General features: G+C 42.6%; 1 protein-coding gene across 4 annotated transcripts in view; it reads right to left on the reverse strand.

The window, feature by feature from the left end:
- The window catches only part of LAMA5 (laminin subunit alpha 5), a 145,956-nt gene that overhangs the window by 35,183 nt on the left and 93,413 nt on the right, over window positions 1-17,360 (reverse strand). For all 4 annotated transcript variants that reach the window (XM_056547604.1, XM_056547605.1, XM_056547607.1 and 1 more), the window contains 16 exons: window positions 14,237-14,363; window positions 13,983-14,122; window positions 13,777-13,892; window positions 12,239-12,447; window positions 7,702-7,906; window positions 6,304-6,448; window positions 4,498-4,638; window positions 4,258-4,419; window positions 4,073-4,177; window positions 3,903-3,986; window positions 3,571-3,801; window positions 3,110-3,220; window positions 2,891-3,018; window positions 2,715-2,798; window positions 2,191-2,405; window positions 1,909-2,009 (listed from right to left, as the gene is read on the reverse strand). In XM_056547604.1, coding sequence (XP_056403579.1) covers window positions 1,909-2,009; window positions 2,191-2,405; window positions 2,715-2,798; window positions 2,891-3,018; window positions 3,110-3,220; window positions 3,571-3,801; window positions 3,903-3,986; window positions 4,073-4,177; window positions 4,258-4,419; window positions 4,498-4,638; window positions 6,304-6,448; window positions 7,702-7,906; window positions 12,239-12,447; window positions 13,777-13,892; window positions 13,983-14,122; window positions 14,237-14,363 — 2,304 coding nt within the window. The remainder of the gene's footprint in view (window positions 1-1,908; window positions 2,010-2,190; window positions 2,406-2,714; window positions 2,799-2,890; window positions 3,019-3,109; window positions 3,221-3,570; window positions 3,802-3,902; window positions 3,987-4,072; window positions 4,178-4,257; window positions 4,420-4,497; window positions 4,639-6,303; window positions 6,449-7,701; window positions 7,907-12,238; window positions 12,448-13,776; window positions 13,893-13,982; window positions 14,123-14,236; window positions 14,364-17,360) is intronic.

Raw genomic sequence — 17,360 nt, forward strand, 5'->3', positions numbered from 1 at the left:
GTACACAGTGACCCCACCAACAGAATAGTGAGTACAGCTCTGGGGTATAATACAGGATATAACTCTGGATCAGTACAGGATAAGTAATGTATGTACACAGTGACCCCACCAACAGAATAGTGAGTGCAGCTCTGGGGTATAATACAGGATATAACTCAGGATCAGTACAGGATATGTAATGTAATGTATGTACACAGTGACCCCACCAGCAGAATAGTGAGTGCAGCTCTGGGGTATAATACAGGATATAACTCAGGATCAGTACAGGATATGTAATGTAAGGTATGTATACAGTGACCTCACCAGCAGAATAGTGAGTACAGCTCTGGAGTATAATACACGATATAACTCAGGATCAGTACAGGATATGTAATGTAATGTATGTACACAGTGACCCCACCAGCAGAATAGTGAGTGCAGCTCTGGGGTATAATACAGGATATAACTCAGGATCAGTACAGGATAAGTAATGTAATCTATGTACACAGTGGCTCCACAAGCAGAAGAGTGAGTGCAGCTCTGGAGTATAATAAAGGATGTAACTCAGGATCAGTACAGGATAAGTAATGTAATCTATGTACACAGTGACTACACCAGCAGACTAGTGAGTGCAGCTCTGGAGTATAATACAGGATATAAGTCAGGATCAGTACAGGATAAGTAATGTAATATATGTACACAGTGGCTCCACCAGCAGAATAGTGAGTACAGCTCTGGAGTATAATAAAGGATGTAACTCAGGATTAGTACAGGATAAGTAATGTAATCTATGTACACACTGACTACACCAGCAGACTAGTGAGTGCAGCTCTGGAGTATAATACAGGATATAAGTCAGGATCAGTACAGGATAAGTAATGTAATATATGTACACAGTGGCTGCACCAGCAGAATAGTGAGTACAGCTCTGGAGTATAATAAAGGATGTAACTCAGGATTAGTACAGGATAAGTAATGTAATCTATGTACACAGTGACTTGTTGATTGGCTTAAGACCTTGTATGTAGGGGCAGAGAGTTTCCCGCTTGTGAATGGTTGAATCTGAAGTGCAGGAGCTCTGAGTCCCCGCGAAGAGTGTGGAGGCATGCTGGAAAGCATGGAGCATTTTCTGCTTCATTGTCCTTTTAACACAGAGGTTTACAACAGGGTGGGTGCTTCCATTGGTTGGCCTAGGCTGGCCAGTCTCTCCTATGCGGAATGGGCCTATGGGGTATTCAGAAAACTTGGAGGCTGGGACTGAAGCACTTAATTCTTAGTCAGTTTAGTGGTCAGGTACTACATGTGGAACGCACAGTGTTTAGTGTCGACGCAGCGTAAAATCGGTGGTTAGGAACATACTGGGTGACCTGGTGAAGGTGCGTTCTCTGTAGAACGAGAGGCTGGGTGCTGGCAGGGCCTCTCGTCTGTGGAGGGGCTCTGCCTTTAAAGTGCCTTAGCCTGTTGTCTCCTTCCTTGGTGGTGGGCTGATGCTTGCACATTAGTCCTTTGTTTTGTGCTGTAGGTAATATAATATAGGGCTTGCAGGCGCTGAACTTGGGCTTGGTGTGTGTGGCTGAAAAGCCTCATAGTTGTTTGTTTTGTATAGTTTGTACTATTTTTGTACATATTTGTTCTGTTAGAATATTTATATATTTAGTGTTTGTATTAGCGTGTGGGATAATTATTAAAGTGGTATGTGTGCTTGGTAAGAATGAGGCTCGACCGGAAAATACTTTGATGGACATTTATGGACTAACATGGTCCAGGTGTATGTTGTTTGTATTATTGTTCTGGTGTTGTTTATTATTATTGTAATGTTTTATATTTTTTAATAAAAAGATCTACAGCACTAGACAAGTAAAGCAATTAATAGTGCTCAACAGTAGACATACAGCCATTGATGATTGCTTATTATCTCGAGTATATTACCTCACAGCGGTTACAGGTTAGGCCAGTCACTCCAGGTTTGCATTTACATCTTCCAGTTCTTGGGTCACAAGTGTCAGTTCCACACGAAGAACAATTACAATCTATAGAGCATAACAATAGGAAGTAAACTCATTCATCACAATCACCAAAAAGTGCCAACTGACCCTGGTGCAGGACGTGTTACAGTGTATCAGTGCATGCACCTGAGTCAGTAGGACCTGATAAGGACGGTCACTTTGGTCAATAGAAACTTGGATAAGACAGAAAGTCTGGCATACTTACTGGTGCAGTTCTTGGCGGCTATCGCATCTCCATAAAAGCCTGGTGCACACACCTCACAGTGTGGCCCGGCAGTGTTGAACATGCAGCCAGTACATGTCCCGAATAGAGGGTCACACTCATTGAACAGCATGTTAGAGTCTGTGTTTCCATTACAATTACAAGGCAAGCAGGAGCTTCCGATGACCATAGGGTTCCCGTAGTAACCAGGAGCACAGCTAATGAAAAGATAATAAATACAATGGGGATCATTTACTAAGGTTTTGCGCCCAAATTATGTCACATGTTTTGTGCGCTAGAATTTGCAATCCAAAAATCCAATGCCATGACTTTAGGTTGGTCTGTGACTGCATCAGTCTTGAGAATGAAGGTACTGCATTGCTGACCATCGCAGTCAAGTAAGCTATAGGCAGATGTACGGTGGCTTCCTACTAAACTATTCATATTTGTAAGACATTTCCAATTACTGTGATATTGCTCAGTGTACTTCATTTAGTACCCATAAATAATATCTACAGTTCACTTACCGCTCACACTTTGCCCCAGCGTAGCCTGGTTTACAGAGACACTGAGTAAATGATGAACCCCTCTGCACACATCCAATAGCAAAACTGTGGATGTCACATAAAATACATGGGTTAAATGATGTGGCATATAAGAAATTACATAATAAAAAAAACTAAAAAAATCACATGGCACTTACTTGTTTGAGGGCACAGAGAGTGGGCAAGGACAGGCAACACAATGTAACACTCCATTCACTGTTCCATTGGACACAAAGCCTTCCTTACAGCGCTCGCACTGGTCCCCCTCTGTGTTGTGTTGGCATTTCTGGAGAAGGTGAGGTCAGGAATTAATAGTTTAAAGAGGATCATTATGGTTCCTATTTGTAAGCATAGAATTAAAAAAAATAAAAACTCACCACACAGGTTCCAGTGCCTGGTAAGCACTGGTCTGAGTGCCCGCCGCAGTTACAAGGCACACACTTGCCTAAGAAGAGACCCTTGTCTCGGTAAAAGCCAGGGGCACACTCCTGTCATAAAATAAGTCAAATTAGAAATTCATAGAGGACGGGTAACAGCTAGATTATGTTACACTATTGTAAAGTGGTTATCCTTATATATAGCATTATAGATGGTTGGTGGCATTATATAGACACTGTTCTACTGGCAAGTTAGCTGACATGGTTATGGGGGCAATCTTGTATGAAAGTGCAGTTATGAGAGACAGGTGTCTCATATGTTATAGGACAACCACATGTGGTTAAGCCATGTTAAATGAGAAGGCCCCCCCCCCACTCTGGAAAGATGTATTAAGGCAACCATATCATAGTCTTATGAGTGGGGGAAGTGACTTGAAAACATTGAGAAACACTTAAGATACCTGACAGGAGTCACCCTGGTAGTTGGCTGGGCACATACACAGCTCCACATTGCTGGCTCTCACTCCAATGCCAGTGGCTTGACCAATCTCCAGAACAACCTGGCGTAGAGAAACCATGGAGGAGGACTGGGAATTTAGGGCTCGAATATGTAGTGCTTCCAAATTTGCCAAAACCATCATGATGTCCTCACGGGATACAGGATAGTTGGTGCCAATGTGAATGAAGTTACTCTACAAATTAATGCAACGATAGACAATTGTAGATTCAGATGCTCCTCTCATCATGGACAGTGTTCTTTATACACAGATATCACTAGCCTTTATTGATTTACCTCTGTAAGTTGGACCTGGCCTCTGTGAATCTCTCCAGGTAAAGGATATCTTGGCTCCAGAAAGGCGATGCTCATCTGGTTCCCCTGTGGAGATTGACAAGAAACATTTCCTTAAGTCCATGATCTAAGAAAGCAGAATTTTCAAAATAAGACATACATGAGTTTTATACCTTCAGTATGATGTCTGGCCGCCGCTCCACGGGAATGTAGATCTGGTCTCCTCTGATGGCTTCAGAATTCAGCTCGTACCTCAGGAACCCACCGTAAGAAGAAACCTGCCATCACAGAATAGAAAACTCAGAGGAGTTCAACTCAAAAAAGACAATTCACGATTGTTATAGAAGCAGAAACTCACTCGGTCTCCAAGGTAGCTGCGGTGTGCGTGCCAGTAGAACTCCTGGTAGACATCGGGAACATCCCTCAGATCAGCCTCAATTAAACCTTCCCCAACACGTTCTGTGGTCTCCACCTCCTGGCGATCTCCTCCAACCAGTATCCATCCTCTCATGTCACTTAGCTAAAAAAAACATGTAAAATAAGGTCTAAGTCTAGAGCAGAAGTGGAGGCACTTTAATAAAGGCAGGATACACCCTACCTGAGTTCTATACTTGGATCCGGTGTGGCAGCGATCAGTGGCCCCAAAACAGAAGCAGCGGGTACAGCCCTTGGGATTGTCAGCATCCAGGAAGAAAGTTCCAAGGCGGCACTGGTCACAGTTACGGCCTTCAACGTTTTCCTATATATAGAGACCAAACATTATAGAGTAACCACCATCCAGTGGGCATATAGATATTTTAGTTAAGTTCTGGCAAATAGAGATACACATCATCAATCCTACTATTCTGGGGTCAGGGTGGGCAAAGAAAGGCTGCCACTGCCCAGCAATAGGATGGTGTCTGACTAAGCTCTAAAATTTTCACTAGGCACTTAGGCTTATAACTCAGTATCAAAAAAAGTTGAGGAAGGTTTTCAGAAATGTATCATACCATTGTTAGTACAAGTTCAATACCCAACCTTGAAGAGGCTTTCCCTCGAACATTCAGGGGTGTGGAAATATAATTAAAAAAACTACTTGTTTACGGGACTAAAACGGAGCAAAATCTACTTGTCCCTCATGACGATCCACTTGTTCGGGCCAATGTTCGCTTTTACACTCTTGTGTTTTCCTCCTCGCCCTATAATAGCCATAACTACCTACTATAATGATACCTTTAAATTTTTCAATAACATTCTCCAACCAATTTTTTTTTATCTATCTATCTATACATTTTCTTTTCTATGCCATCTACCTTGTGGTTGAGCTAACATTTTATTTTGATACTTTAGGCCGGACTGATTATAGTAAAACCAGATTTGTACAGTTTCTGTCATGTTTTACTAATTTATAAAAAAAAATCTGAATTTTTTCGAATTCTTTTAATTGCCATTTTTTGACCCATGTAGCTTTTTTTATTTTTAATTTTTTTTCGCATACCAGGCTGTATGAGGGCAAATTTTTTGCGCCATAATCTGTTTTTTGTATCGGTACCATTTTCGTATTGATCTGACTTTTTAATCGCTTTTTAACTTTTGTTTTCTGGGATATTATAAAAATAGCAATTCTGTGTTTTTATTTTTTTTACATTTACGTCATTTACCGTATGGGATACATAATGTTATATTTTAATAGTTCGTACAATTACGCATGCAGCGATACTAAATATGTTTATTTTTATTATGTTTAAAAGGTTTCTATATAGGAAAAGGGGGTGATTTGAACTTTTAACATGGAATGGGTTAATGTGTGTCTTTTAAACTTTTATTAAAACTTTATTTTTTTTTATTTTCTTTTTACACTTTATTAGACTTTTAGGAGGAATCATTAGATTCCTCATACAGATCAATAGAGTTCTATTGCACTCCATTGATCTGTGTGCTCTGCGATCCATTGATAGTCCAGCCAGGCTCTATCAATGACAGAGCCATGGGACAGCAGGGAACAGCGGTGATCTAAAGGGTTAATAGCCAGCCGCGGCGATCAACGCATGCTGGCTATTTGCTGCAGCCCCCGGCTACTGAGAACAGCCGGGGGCTGCAGAGTATGGAGCGGGCAGGAGTCAGGAGCCCGCTCCATACAGACTGCTGAGCACCACCGTGCATGTCAGGTCCGGCCCTGCTTGCCCGAAGCCGGGCTGAGGGCCAGAAAAATTCAGCCGACCGGTGCCCGGAACTGCATGTCCCGGGCGTCGTGCGATAGGAATCCCACATCCCTGAACATATAGCAATGCATTATGGAAAATGAAATAGCAGATGTTTAGAAAAGCCCAGCAGCCCAAGTGCATCCAGTAGAATTATGATCATATCATTTTGAAAGGTATCCCAAATGCATGACACTGTGGTTAGTGCAGGTCCTCCCCCCTACCTTGCAGAGACATTGCCCTGTAACAGGATCACATATAGCTTGCTCAGTGCCTGCCCGGTTGCATTCACAGGGTCTGCAGTTGGGGTATCCATAGAAACCAGGAGCACATTTTTCACAACGACGTCCCATGATGTTTGGTTTACACCTAAAAGAGCAAATCGGTTGCATTAAAGAGATGGAATTGCTGCATCCTAAAAAAAAAAATACAAAACTTCAGCCCTAATCCCTGCCTGATGATAAGGTGCTTCTTCTCTGTTCATAGCCAAAGAAAAGTTTCTGATGTTTTCCATGAACACAAAGCAGTGCATTATGGGAACCCAAAGGGCTGTAGGGTTAAGCTGGCATGTCATACCTGCAGTCCTATTACAAACCGTAGAATTCAATGCAGCTTTGGATGTGACTAGAGGATATAATGCAACTTTAAATTAGTATTAAAGGAGTACTCCAGTGAAAGTTAACCTATCCCCTATCCGTAATCTCTGGGATGGGACCCCGGCTATCTCACTGAGGGGCGCGTGTCATCTACCAGTAGATGGCACGTGCTCCATTAATGTATATGGGAGTGCCGATGATAGAAATGAATGGAGTGCGTGCTGCACTCTGCCATATGCGCTCCTCACTGAGCACCGAGTCCCGTCCCGGAGATCGTGGGGGGCCCCAAGAGGTTGGACCCTCCGCGATCAGCTATTCCACTATCGACAGGAGTTAAAGGGGTACTCCGCCCCTAGACATCTTATCCCCTATCCAAAGGATAGGGGATAAGATGTCTGATCGCGGCGGTCCCACCACTGGGGACCCCCGCATTCTACCATGCGGCACCCACCTGTAAAAGCTTCTGGAACTGCTGGAGGCCCTCAGGCTAATACCATCCTGACCACGGGGACGGAAGATCCTGATGTCACAAAGCCGTTACAGGTGAGTGCCGCATGGTAGAATGCGGGGGTCCGCAGCGGTGGGACCGCCGCGATCAGACATCTTATCCCCTATCCTTTGGATAGGGGATAAGATGTCTAGGGACGGAGTACCTCTTTAAGTAAATTTTTACCATAGTTCTTCTTTAAATAAGTGAAGCAATGTGTTTGCAGAGTTGCTTGTCATTACTAAATGGTGGATCAGGCTGACAAATATATGGAAAACATAGTTAAGGGTAATATATTTTTGTAACCATGTGGATGTTATTCCAATATACCTACAATAAAAATAAAATAAAATAAAAAGAAACTCCTCTGCAAAAAGGAACAGCTTATACAGACTGGCTTTCTGTTGATCTCCAGAATAGGAGAATATAGGAGAAGAAAAGGAACACACGACCGTGGCAGGATACTGGATGGTTTGTCTGTCATCATTAACTATGGACACAGAAATACATGAAATACATGTAGTGGCCCGGTCACTTACATGCACTGTCCAGTCTGGATATCACATCCTGGTTGGGTTAGATTCTGCAGTCCAGTCTCAGAGCAGTCACACTCCTCACAGCCCACCAGGGGGTGACAGCCAAATGTTTGGGGCTGGCACACTGTGCACTCTGGTTTCACCGTGCGAGGGGGGCATATGCACTGTCCGGTCACTTCATCACACAAGCGTGACCCACAATCACAGGCTGAGAAAGACAAGATGGATAAATCATTAGTAAGTAACAGATTAGGGTAAGGTTTTATAATAAGTCAAAGAAGAAACCCAGACACTAAGGGGGAGATTTATCAAAACCTGTGTAGAGGAAGAGTGGTGCGCAATTGCCCATGGCAACCAATCAGATTGCTTCTTTTCATTTTTTTTACAGGTGTCTTCAAAAAGGAAAGAAGCAATCTGATTGGTTGCCATGGACAACTGCACCTTTCTTGCTCTGCAAAGGTTTTGATAAATCTCCCCCTAAGAGTAGGGACCTCTCAAAATTGCCTAAAGGGGGTCTCCAGACCGTGCAGTATGTCAACAAATTTTAAAGGATATTCTGTGCAGTTCTATTTTTAAATAGGCTCAGGGAGCCCTCTATACTTCCCTACTCACACTCCTACTGCCACAGAGCTCCGTTACAATGCACAGGGCTTCCTGTGTTCGGGGTCAGCATGTACATTTGCCCACTTAGTGGCCGTAGTGGTGTCCCACATCAGTCACCAACTGGCTGATCAGCAACGTGCCGACCCCGTACACAAGAAGTGCTATGCATCAGGACAAAGCTTTGTGACAGCGGCGGCAGTGGGGGAGCGAGGAAGGTAAGTTTAGTTATATGTTTACCGCCTCCCTACGCTTTTTATTTTTAAAGAAAAAAAAACCCTAAATATCCCTTTAATCACAACTTTCTAATAGAACACAGAGTGTATTGGCAGATCAGCCCACCTAGTCTGCTAAATATTCTGAATACTATTAAAGGGGTACTCCCATGGAAAACTTTTTTTTTAATCAACTGGTGCCAGAAAGTTAAACAGATTTGTCCAATTCAGGAACTGTCCAGAGTAGGAGAAAATCCCCATAGCAAACATATGCTGCTCTGGACAGTTCCTAAAATGGACAGCAGAGGTCAGCAGAGAGCACTGTGGTCATGACATCAGAGAAAATGCATTTCTTTTTTGGATTTCTCTTTAGTATACAGCCCCTAAAAAGTACTGGAAGGATTAAGATTTTTTAATAGAAGTAATTTACAAATCTGTTTAACTTTCTGGCACCAGTTGATTTAAAAAAAAAAAAAAGTTTTCCACTGGAGTACCTCTTTAATGGTCTCTGGCCTTATCTTTAACATACTGTGTGTTTCAAGTTCTCATCATTTTTAAGATATCTGCTTGCCCTCAGAAAATGATTCATTATTCTCACCTACAGACTGGGAACACAATGGTTTGCTACACTTGTATCCAATCTAGACTTGTAGACAATCCTCCGGGAGCTCTAGTCTGGAGTCCAGACTAATTAAGGTTTCCTGCCCTGATACACTGTAGCAAATTATCAGGACAGGAGGAAGATATGAGCTGCTGTTGTGTCTAGCCAACATGAATTTCCAGTTTTATGTAAATAAAGCACACTCAGAAAACCTGCACATTTCTAATAGATTTTGGGGGAAACTTACTAAAAACAGAGTATGGCACATCGGTCATAAAAGGGGTACTCCACTGGCCAGTGTTCAGAAATAAATGTTCCGAATGCTGTTTTCGCACTGCAGGGGTCGGCCACACCCCTCGTGATATCACGACCACACCCCCCCAATGCAAGTCTATGGGAGGGGGCGTTACTTCCGTACACTGGCTAGTGGAGTACCCCTTTAAGTAAAATCCTGCTGCGGTTATTTTCTGAAAATATATGCCAGCTTCAAGCTGGTGCAGATTTCAGCTATGATTTATGGCGCAAATCATAAGAAATTTAATGGACCGCTGTGGTCACGCCTTTCATGCCACATTCTGGGCTCACTTTTTCTAAAGTGGCAAGCGTAATGTAAATCCACTAAATAGTCGCTAACTTTTGCATGACTGAACATTTTTTAAATTCTTCACAATAATAAAGGCCCGTGCTTGCTGTCAGTAAAAAGAAAAAAAATATTGCTTATATCCAGAGAAAAACAACCAATAGAGACCCTCTCACAGCTTAACAACCTGGACTCCAAACGGATGCATTTTACTTGCACATTATTTGTAGACTGGTTGCAACTGTAACAAATCCTCCACAGTTAGACGTGGTGAGAGTTTTAGCTACTGGATGAGAATGTTTTTACTCACTGGCAGCAAGCAGAGATCTTAAAAATGGTGATGGATGAAACCGTAAAGCAAGTTCTAATATGTTTCACTACACATGAATATATATATATATATATATATATATATATATATATATAAACACTTGACGGCTTCTATTAGTAATGTTCATCAGTAGGTTTGAGAATATTATTGCTATGTCTATGCCCCTTTGTTGGCACATTAACCCTCATTAGGCACAAACAAGTGTTACGGTAGACCAGTGGTCTTCAACCTGCGGACCTCCAGATGTTGCAAAACTACAACTCCCAGCATGCCCGGACAGCCATCGGCTGTCCGGGCATGCTGGGAGTTGTAGTTTTGAAACATCTGGAGGTCCGCAGGTTGAAGACCACTGCTGTAGACTCTAAACACCCGCTAATAATCACCAATATCTAAGTGCCATAATAACATATTGAAAATGTAATCTGGTTATTAAGCAGCATGTGACTGAGCTGCAGTGAATTGTAGAGGTTGTGTCACTAGCAGGACCCCCGAAACTGATCGTGGTACATACAAAAATCTGAGACCATAGGGACTGTGTTTTTAATAACCTAATTACTCACTCACCTTCTATTATCGTAAAAGCATATAAAACTAAGAAAATACCAATAAGGAGACCATATTATGAAAAAACCTGTATCATCTTTATTAAAGGGGTACTCCGGTGCTTAGACATCTTCTCCCTTATCCAAAGGATAGGGGATAAGATGCCTGATCGCGGGAGTCCCGCCGCTATGGACCCCCGGGATCTTGCACGAGGCACCCCGTTTGTAAACAGCTGTCACGCCCCCTCCCGTAGGCTTGCATTGAGGGGCGGAGCGTGACGTCACACGGGGCGGAGGCGTGACGTCACACGCCGCCGGCAGTGTGGTCGCCGGTTATCAGACCCGGAGCGAACACGCTCCGGGGACTGATTACAAACGGGGTGCCGCGTGCAAGATCCCGGGGGTCCCCAGCGGCGGGACTCCCATGATCAGGCACCTTATCCCTTATCCTTTGGATAGGGGATAAGATGTCTAAGCACTGGAGAACCCCTTTAAGGAACACTAATAAAAGATGTAGTACCACATAAACCGTATGGAAGCAGTAGAACTCTTGGACAAAGCCTGGTGGCAAAACACGTCGGAGATGTGGTGGGTACCTGGGATATGGGGACTTATGCTTTATGTATGCATAATATCTGCACTTTATAAGTTGCACTTTGGCTATATTACTATATTCTCATACAATGCATGCCTTGGGGGTGATGTATATTGCTACTTATTATACATTCCTATATGTTCTGTGGAGCTTATACATATGCCCAGACATTACCAGATTGTTCTTATTTATTAATTGTATGCTTCTCTTCTCACAGAGCCTTATTAGTATATTATTATAGTGCATAGCAGGATCCCCTTCCCATTACCCACCCTTTGTACTATTTCTTCCATACTGTTTATATGGTACCCCATTGTTTTATTGTATTTTATTAGTATATCTTAATAAAGATGATACAAGTTTTTTTTCCATAATATGGTCTCCTTAGTGGTATTTTCTTTGTTTATAGGATATTAGTGTTTGACCTCGATATTGTTTTTACCTTGTGGAGTCCTTCCACTTTTTGTATCATTATATTATTTAGTACATATTAAAAGTTTATGTTTTAATTTGACACATGATATGAGAAGGATACATTAAAGGGGTTATCCAGGAAAAAAACTTAGATTATATATATATATATATATATATATCTATATCAACTGTCTCCAGAAAGTTAAACAGATTTGTAAATTACTTCTATTAAAAAATCTTAATCCTTTCAATACTTATGAGCTTCTGAAGTTAAAGTTGTGTTAAGGCTCTGATGACACGTGTCTCGGGAACTGCCTAGTTTAGAAGAGGTTTGCTATGGGGATTTGCTTCTAAACTGGGCGGTTCCCGAGACATGTGTCATCAGAGAGCACTTAGACAGAAAAGAACAACCTTAACTTCAGAAGCTCATAAGTACTGAAAGGATTAAGATTTTTTAATAGAAGTAATTTACAAATCTGTTTCACTTTCTGGAGCCAGTTGATATATAAAAAAAAGTTTTTTCCTGGATAACCCCTTTAACCCTTACGGGGTTATCTGATGTACTTTCGTTGGCGCAGACAACAAACACCATTGAGCTGTACAACAGGCACTCGACTACTCTGGATGGACCAGCCGCAATCTTGGAGGATTTAGAAACTTACGTCTGCATTCAGGGAATCCCCAGAATCCTGTAGCACAGTGGGAACAATCTCTTCCGATCACATTAGGCTTGCAGGAGCACTGGCCTCCATATGGCTCACACGTCGTGCTCAGAGAGCCAGCCTCGTGACAATTGCAGGTATTGGCTCCGTTGTTATAGAAAAGGGACAGAGAGATTGCAGCGTCTCTGCAGAACTTAGAGGTGGCTGGGCTGGAAGAAAAGCAGAGACAGATCAGTAGGGGAAAAAATAAGCGACATTTACTATAAAGATTACGGAAAATCCCTTTTTATAAGTCAGGGACTCAATTAGCTCAATGCATTCCATTAGCTAGAGAAGATGGCTGCTATACCAGGTGGCACTGCCCTCCATACATCTTTTACATGTAGCTCCTCATCTTGTGTGAAACTATGACTCCCAGCATGCCCTGACAGCTTTGCAGCCGCTGCAGAGGAACAGGTTGGTCACCACTGATATAATAAAACTCTCTGTGACTTTCTAATAGACTTTAGGGGGTGTTTATCAAAGGATTTATGTTTTTTGTTTTTTTTTTACATAACTTTGGCGCAATACTTTGGCGCAGTGTCTTTTTGCGCCAAAGTTTGGCACATCTTCTCCACTGTTATTTTTACACCTTTCTCAAAAGCACACGGTCCTGTGTGTGATCGTAACTTATGTCAGTAATTCATCATTTGCGCCAAAGATCTTTGGCGCAATTTTGCGCCTTTAGGGTTTTTTTTGGGCGCAAATCACCGCCAAGAAATTTTGCACATGGAAAACACACTTAGCAATGTCAGAAAATGTAAAGGCGTACATAAAAAAAAAAATTTTGGGTGAAAGCAGCGACGCCTCCAGGGCCGCTCAATACTATCCTGTGACATAGTTGTCTCTGAGGAACCTTCACCCTCTGTTGAGCCAGCATTGGACATGGCCACACAGGGTCAGGAAAGGTAAGCACTAAAGCAGTGGTCTCCAACCTGCGGACCTCCAGATGTTGCAAAACTACAACTCCCAGCATGCCCGGACAGCCAACGGCTGTCCGGGCATGCTGGGAATTGTAGTTTTGCAACATCTGGAGGTCCGCAGGTTGAAGACCACTGCACTAAAGTAACCAAAAAAAGAAAAAAAACTACTCAAGTTGAAAATAAAATCCATTTCACATGGTGGCTATAAACCCCGCAAAACAAAATAACTCACGTCGCTTGCTGATAAACTGCAGGAGGGACTCCAAAATGGCTGCTCTACAGGGTAAAATACGCGTCCTCTGTGGGGGTAAGTTCTGTGTAAAAGGCGCTGTGAACAGCTGATTTCAACATTTGAGCCAAAATTACTAACAACTTGCACCAAATGATAAATTTGGTGCACGTCCACGAAAAAAAAAAAGGGTAAAAATAAACTTTTAACAGGCAAAATTGATAAATATACCCCCTTGTGTTTGAATGTCTGTAGTTGTAGTTTCGCTCCAGGTGGAGACCTCTAAAGCACATGTATGCCCATCAATTTCACTACAATGATCAGCTGAAAGACCGACAAGGACTTACTTGCTCTGGAAGCTGTTGGCTCCACATTGGCTGATAAAGTTGTAAGATTTGTCTAGCGGCTCCTCCACTAGGTAACTAGAGCTGTAACTATCCTCAGGAATGACCAGGATATACTCCTAACAAAACGGATCACAATTGATCAGACATTGCAGCAGCTGGACGACCAGTCCATTGACACAAGACATGTATGCCCATCCATTACTTACCAGCCAGACGATCTTGCCATCAGGGACACGGACGGTGACTGACAGGTCATTGTCAGTCACATCTAATAAGGCCTGATCCTCGGAAAGGACCAAGCTGCGGCAGCCATAACCATGAGGGCAGAAGGTAGCATTAGCTAAACCTGGCAGAGTAAAAACAACGGAGGGGGCTTTACTGCTGTAGGTTATACACACCATCATAAAAAAGGAGGATTGTTACAGGCATTACGCAGCCACCTTACATATTGAGTCCTCACCTCGCCATATGCGTCCTCCATGGATTTGAACCTCAACAGTAAATGAGGGCTGTAAAGGCTGATAGTAGTGGATTAGGAAGGCATAACGTCCGGGGGTCTGAACATGGCCATTATAGGTCACCTCCGTCTAGTTGAGAAAGGAGGGGGAGATAAAAAGAACATTATGCCTCATAGTAAATATATACAGTGATCCCGCAACTTACAATAGCCTCAACATACAGTAGTTTCAACATACAATGGTCTTTTCTGGACCATTGTAACTTGAAACCAGACTCAACATACAATCTACAGACAGTCCAGATCTGTGAAACGTGTCGCAACTGGAAGAAGTGACCAATCAGAATGGACATTTTACTGGTAAATCACCTCTATTACTGAAGTACAAGCACTGACTGGCTGTCTGGTAGCACCCCCTACAGTACAGGGAGGAACTACAAGTTCTGTACTACTCCTTACCTGTGCCAGGGTTAGCTGCTCCTTTTGGACACCAAGGTAGGGTGGCTCCATTTGGGACACTGAGTGTACTGTATAGGACCCTGAAGAAGCTCCTGTCCTCTACATAAACCATTGTTTCCCAACCAGGGTGCCTCCAGCTGTTGCAAAACTACAACTCCCAGCATGCCCGGACAGCCAGCGGCTGTCCGGGCATGCTGGGAGTTGTAGTTTTGCAACTGCTGGAAGCCCACTGGTTGGAAAACACTGACATACACAGTGATTTACAGCTTCCAGCAGCTCTTTCTTACTTGTATATGTATGATCTTGCTTTATCTGTATTAGTTATCTACTTATTTTTCTTTAACCCCTTAAGGACGCAGGACGTAAATGTACGTCCTGGTGCGGTGGTACTTAACGCACCAGGACGTACATTTACGTCCTAAGCATAACCGCGGGCATCGGAGCGCTGCCCGTGTCATGCGCGGCTGATCCCGGCTGCTGATCGCAGCCAGGGACCCGCCGGCAATGGCCGACGCCCGCGATCTCGCGGGCGTCCGCCATTAACCCCTCAGGTGCCGGGATCAATACAGATCCCGGCATCTGCGGCAGTGCGCGATTTGAATGAATGATCGGATCGCCCGCAGCGCTGCTGCGGGGATCCGATCATTCATAACGCCGCACGGAGGTCCCCTCTCCTGCCTCCGTGCGGCTCCCGGCGTCTCCTGCTCTGGTCTGTGATCGAGCAGACCAGAGCAGAAGATGACCGAAAACACTGATCTGTTCTATGTCCTATACATAGAACAGATCAGTATTAGCAATCATGGTATTGCTATGAATAGTCCCCTATGGGGACTATTCAAGTGTAAAAAAAAATGTTAAAAAATGTAAAAGTAAAAGTTAAAAAAAAAAGTGAAAAATCCCCTCCCCCAATAAAAAAGTAAAACGTCCGTTTTTTCCAATTTTACCCCCAAAAACCGTAAAAAAAAATTTTTATAGACATATTTGGTATCGCCGCGTGCGTAAATGTCCGAACTATTAAAATAAAATGTTAATGATCCCGTACGGTGAACGGCGTGAACGGAAAAAAAAAAAAAGTCCAAACTTCCTACTTTTTTAATACATTTTATTTAAAAAAAAAATTATAAAGAATGTATTAAAAGTTTTTTATATGCAAATGTGGTATCAAAAAAAAGTACAGATCATGGCGCAAAAAATGAGCCCCCATACCGCCGCTTATACGGAAAAATAAAAAAGTTATAGGTCATCAAAATAAAGGGATTATAAACGTACTAATTTGGTTAAAAAGTTTGTGATTTTTTTTAAGCGCAACAATAATATAAAAGTATGTAATAATGGGTATCATTTTAATCGTATTGACCCTCAGAATAAAGAACACACGTCATTTTTACCATAAATTGTACGGCGTGAAAATGAAACCTTCCAAAATTAGCAAAATTGCATTTTTCGTTTTAATTTCCCCACAAAAATAGTGTTTTTTGGTTGCGCCATACATTTTATGATATAATGAGTGATGTCATTACAAAGGACAACTGGTCGCGCAAAAAACAAGCCCTCATACTAGTCTGTGGATGAAAATATAAAAGAGTTATGATTTTTAGAAGGCGAGGAGGAAAAAATGAAAACGTAAAAATTAAATTGTCTGAGTCCTTAAGGCCAAAATGTGCTGAGTCCTTAAGGGGTTAATCCTCACCTTTTCCAATTTTTGGATGACATTTTGGTGGCTTCAGAACCAATTACCAGGTTTCCATAGAGTTATGGTCTCTCAACATACAATGGTCTCAACATACAATGGCCGTCCTGGAACCAATTAATATTGTAACTTGAGGGACCACTGTATACAGTAGCTTACATGTATACCAGCCGTGATGCTTATACATAGATTAAATGGAACCGGTCACCAGTTTTATGATGTTGCAGGTTTGGGCAGCATTAAAACTGCTGACAGGTTTCCTTTAAAACTGGTTCAGGGAGCCCAATCTCAACACACTATGATTTACTCTGAAATGCCCAAGTGTTTTAGAAAAATAATAGTTTTAAAAAGCTAACAGGAACCAGGGAACTAGTCATTGGGGTGGTCCCGGAGGCTGCCTTCCATCCTGCAAGTGCTGAGTGACACGTCTCTCCCAGTCCAGCCACATTTTTAAACTAAACTCCAGGCCATTTTAGAATAAATGTTGTATATGGATCGTGCTCCCTGCACAAGTTTTATGTCTGTCTGCAGTTTGGCCAGCATAAAACTGGGGACATGTTCCCTTTTAGGTATTTCTGGTACAGGAAAGAAGTTATAGGGTGTGCAGGGATTGCAGTCTTTAAAAGGGTTTTCCAGGGCTTGGGATAAGCCATCAATATTAGCTTGTTGGGGTCCGACCAGCTCTTTAAAGGAGCCGCAAAGTCTCAGCAGGTACTAGAGTTTCTTCTTTGTTTACCAGGCAAAGCTCGGGACATCTGGTATTGGCTGATCCTGGTATTTCACTTTTGTCTCTTTTACATGAACAGGACTGAGTTGACCACTAAAAGAGTTGTGCCTGCTAAGCCGATTCATTCAGTTGATCAGTGGGGGTGCTGCAAAGACCCCCCACTAAGCTGATATGAATGGCCTAACCCTAGTATAGGCCATCAATATTTAAAATCTGGAAAGAGCCCTGGTGTTTAAGTGGTCCCAAAGATC

The sequence above is a fragment of the Hyla sarda genome, chromosome 12 (genome assembly GCF_029499605.1).
Source record: "Hyla sarda isolate aHylSar1 chromosome 12, aHylSar1.hap1, whole genome shotgun sequence".
NCBI lineage: Eukaryota > Metazoa > Chordata > Amphibia > Anura > Hylidae > Hyla > Hyla sarda.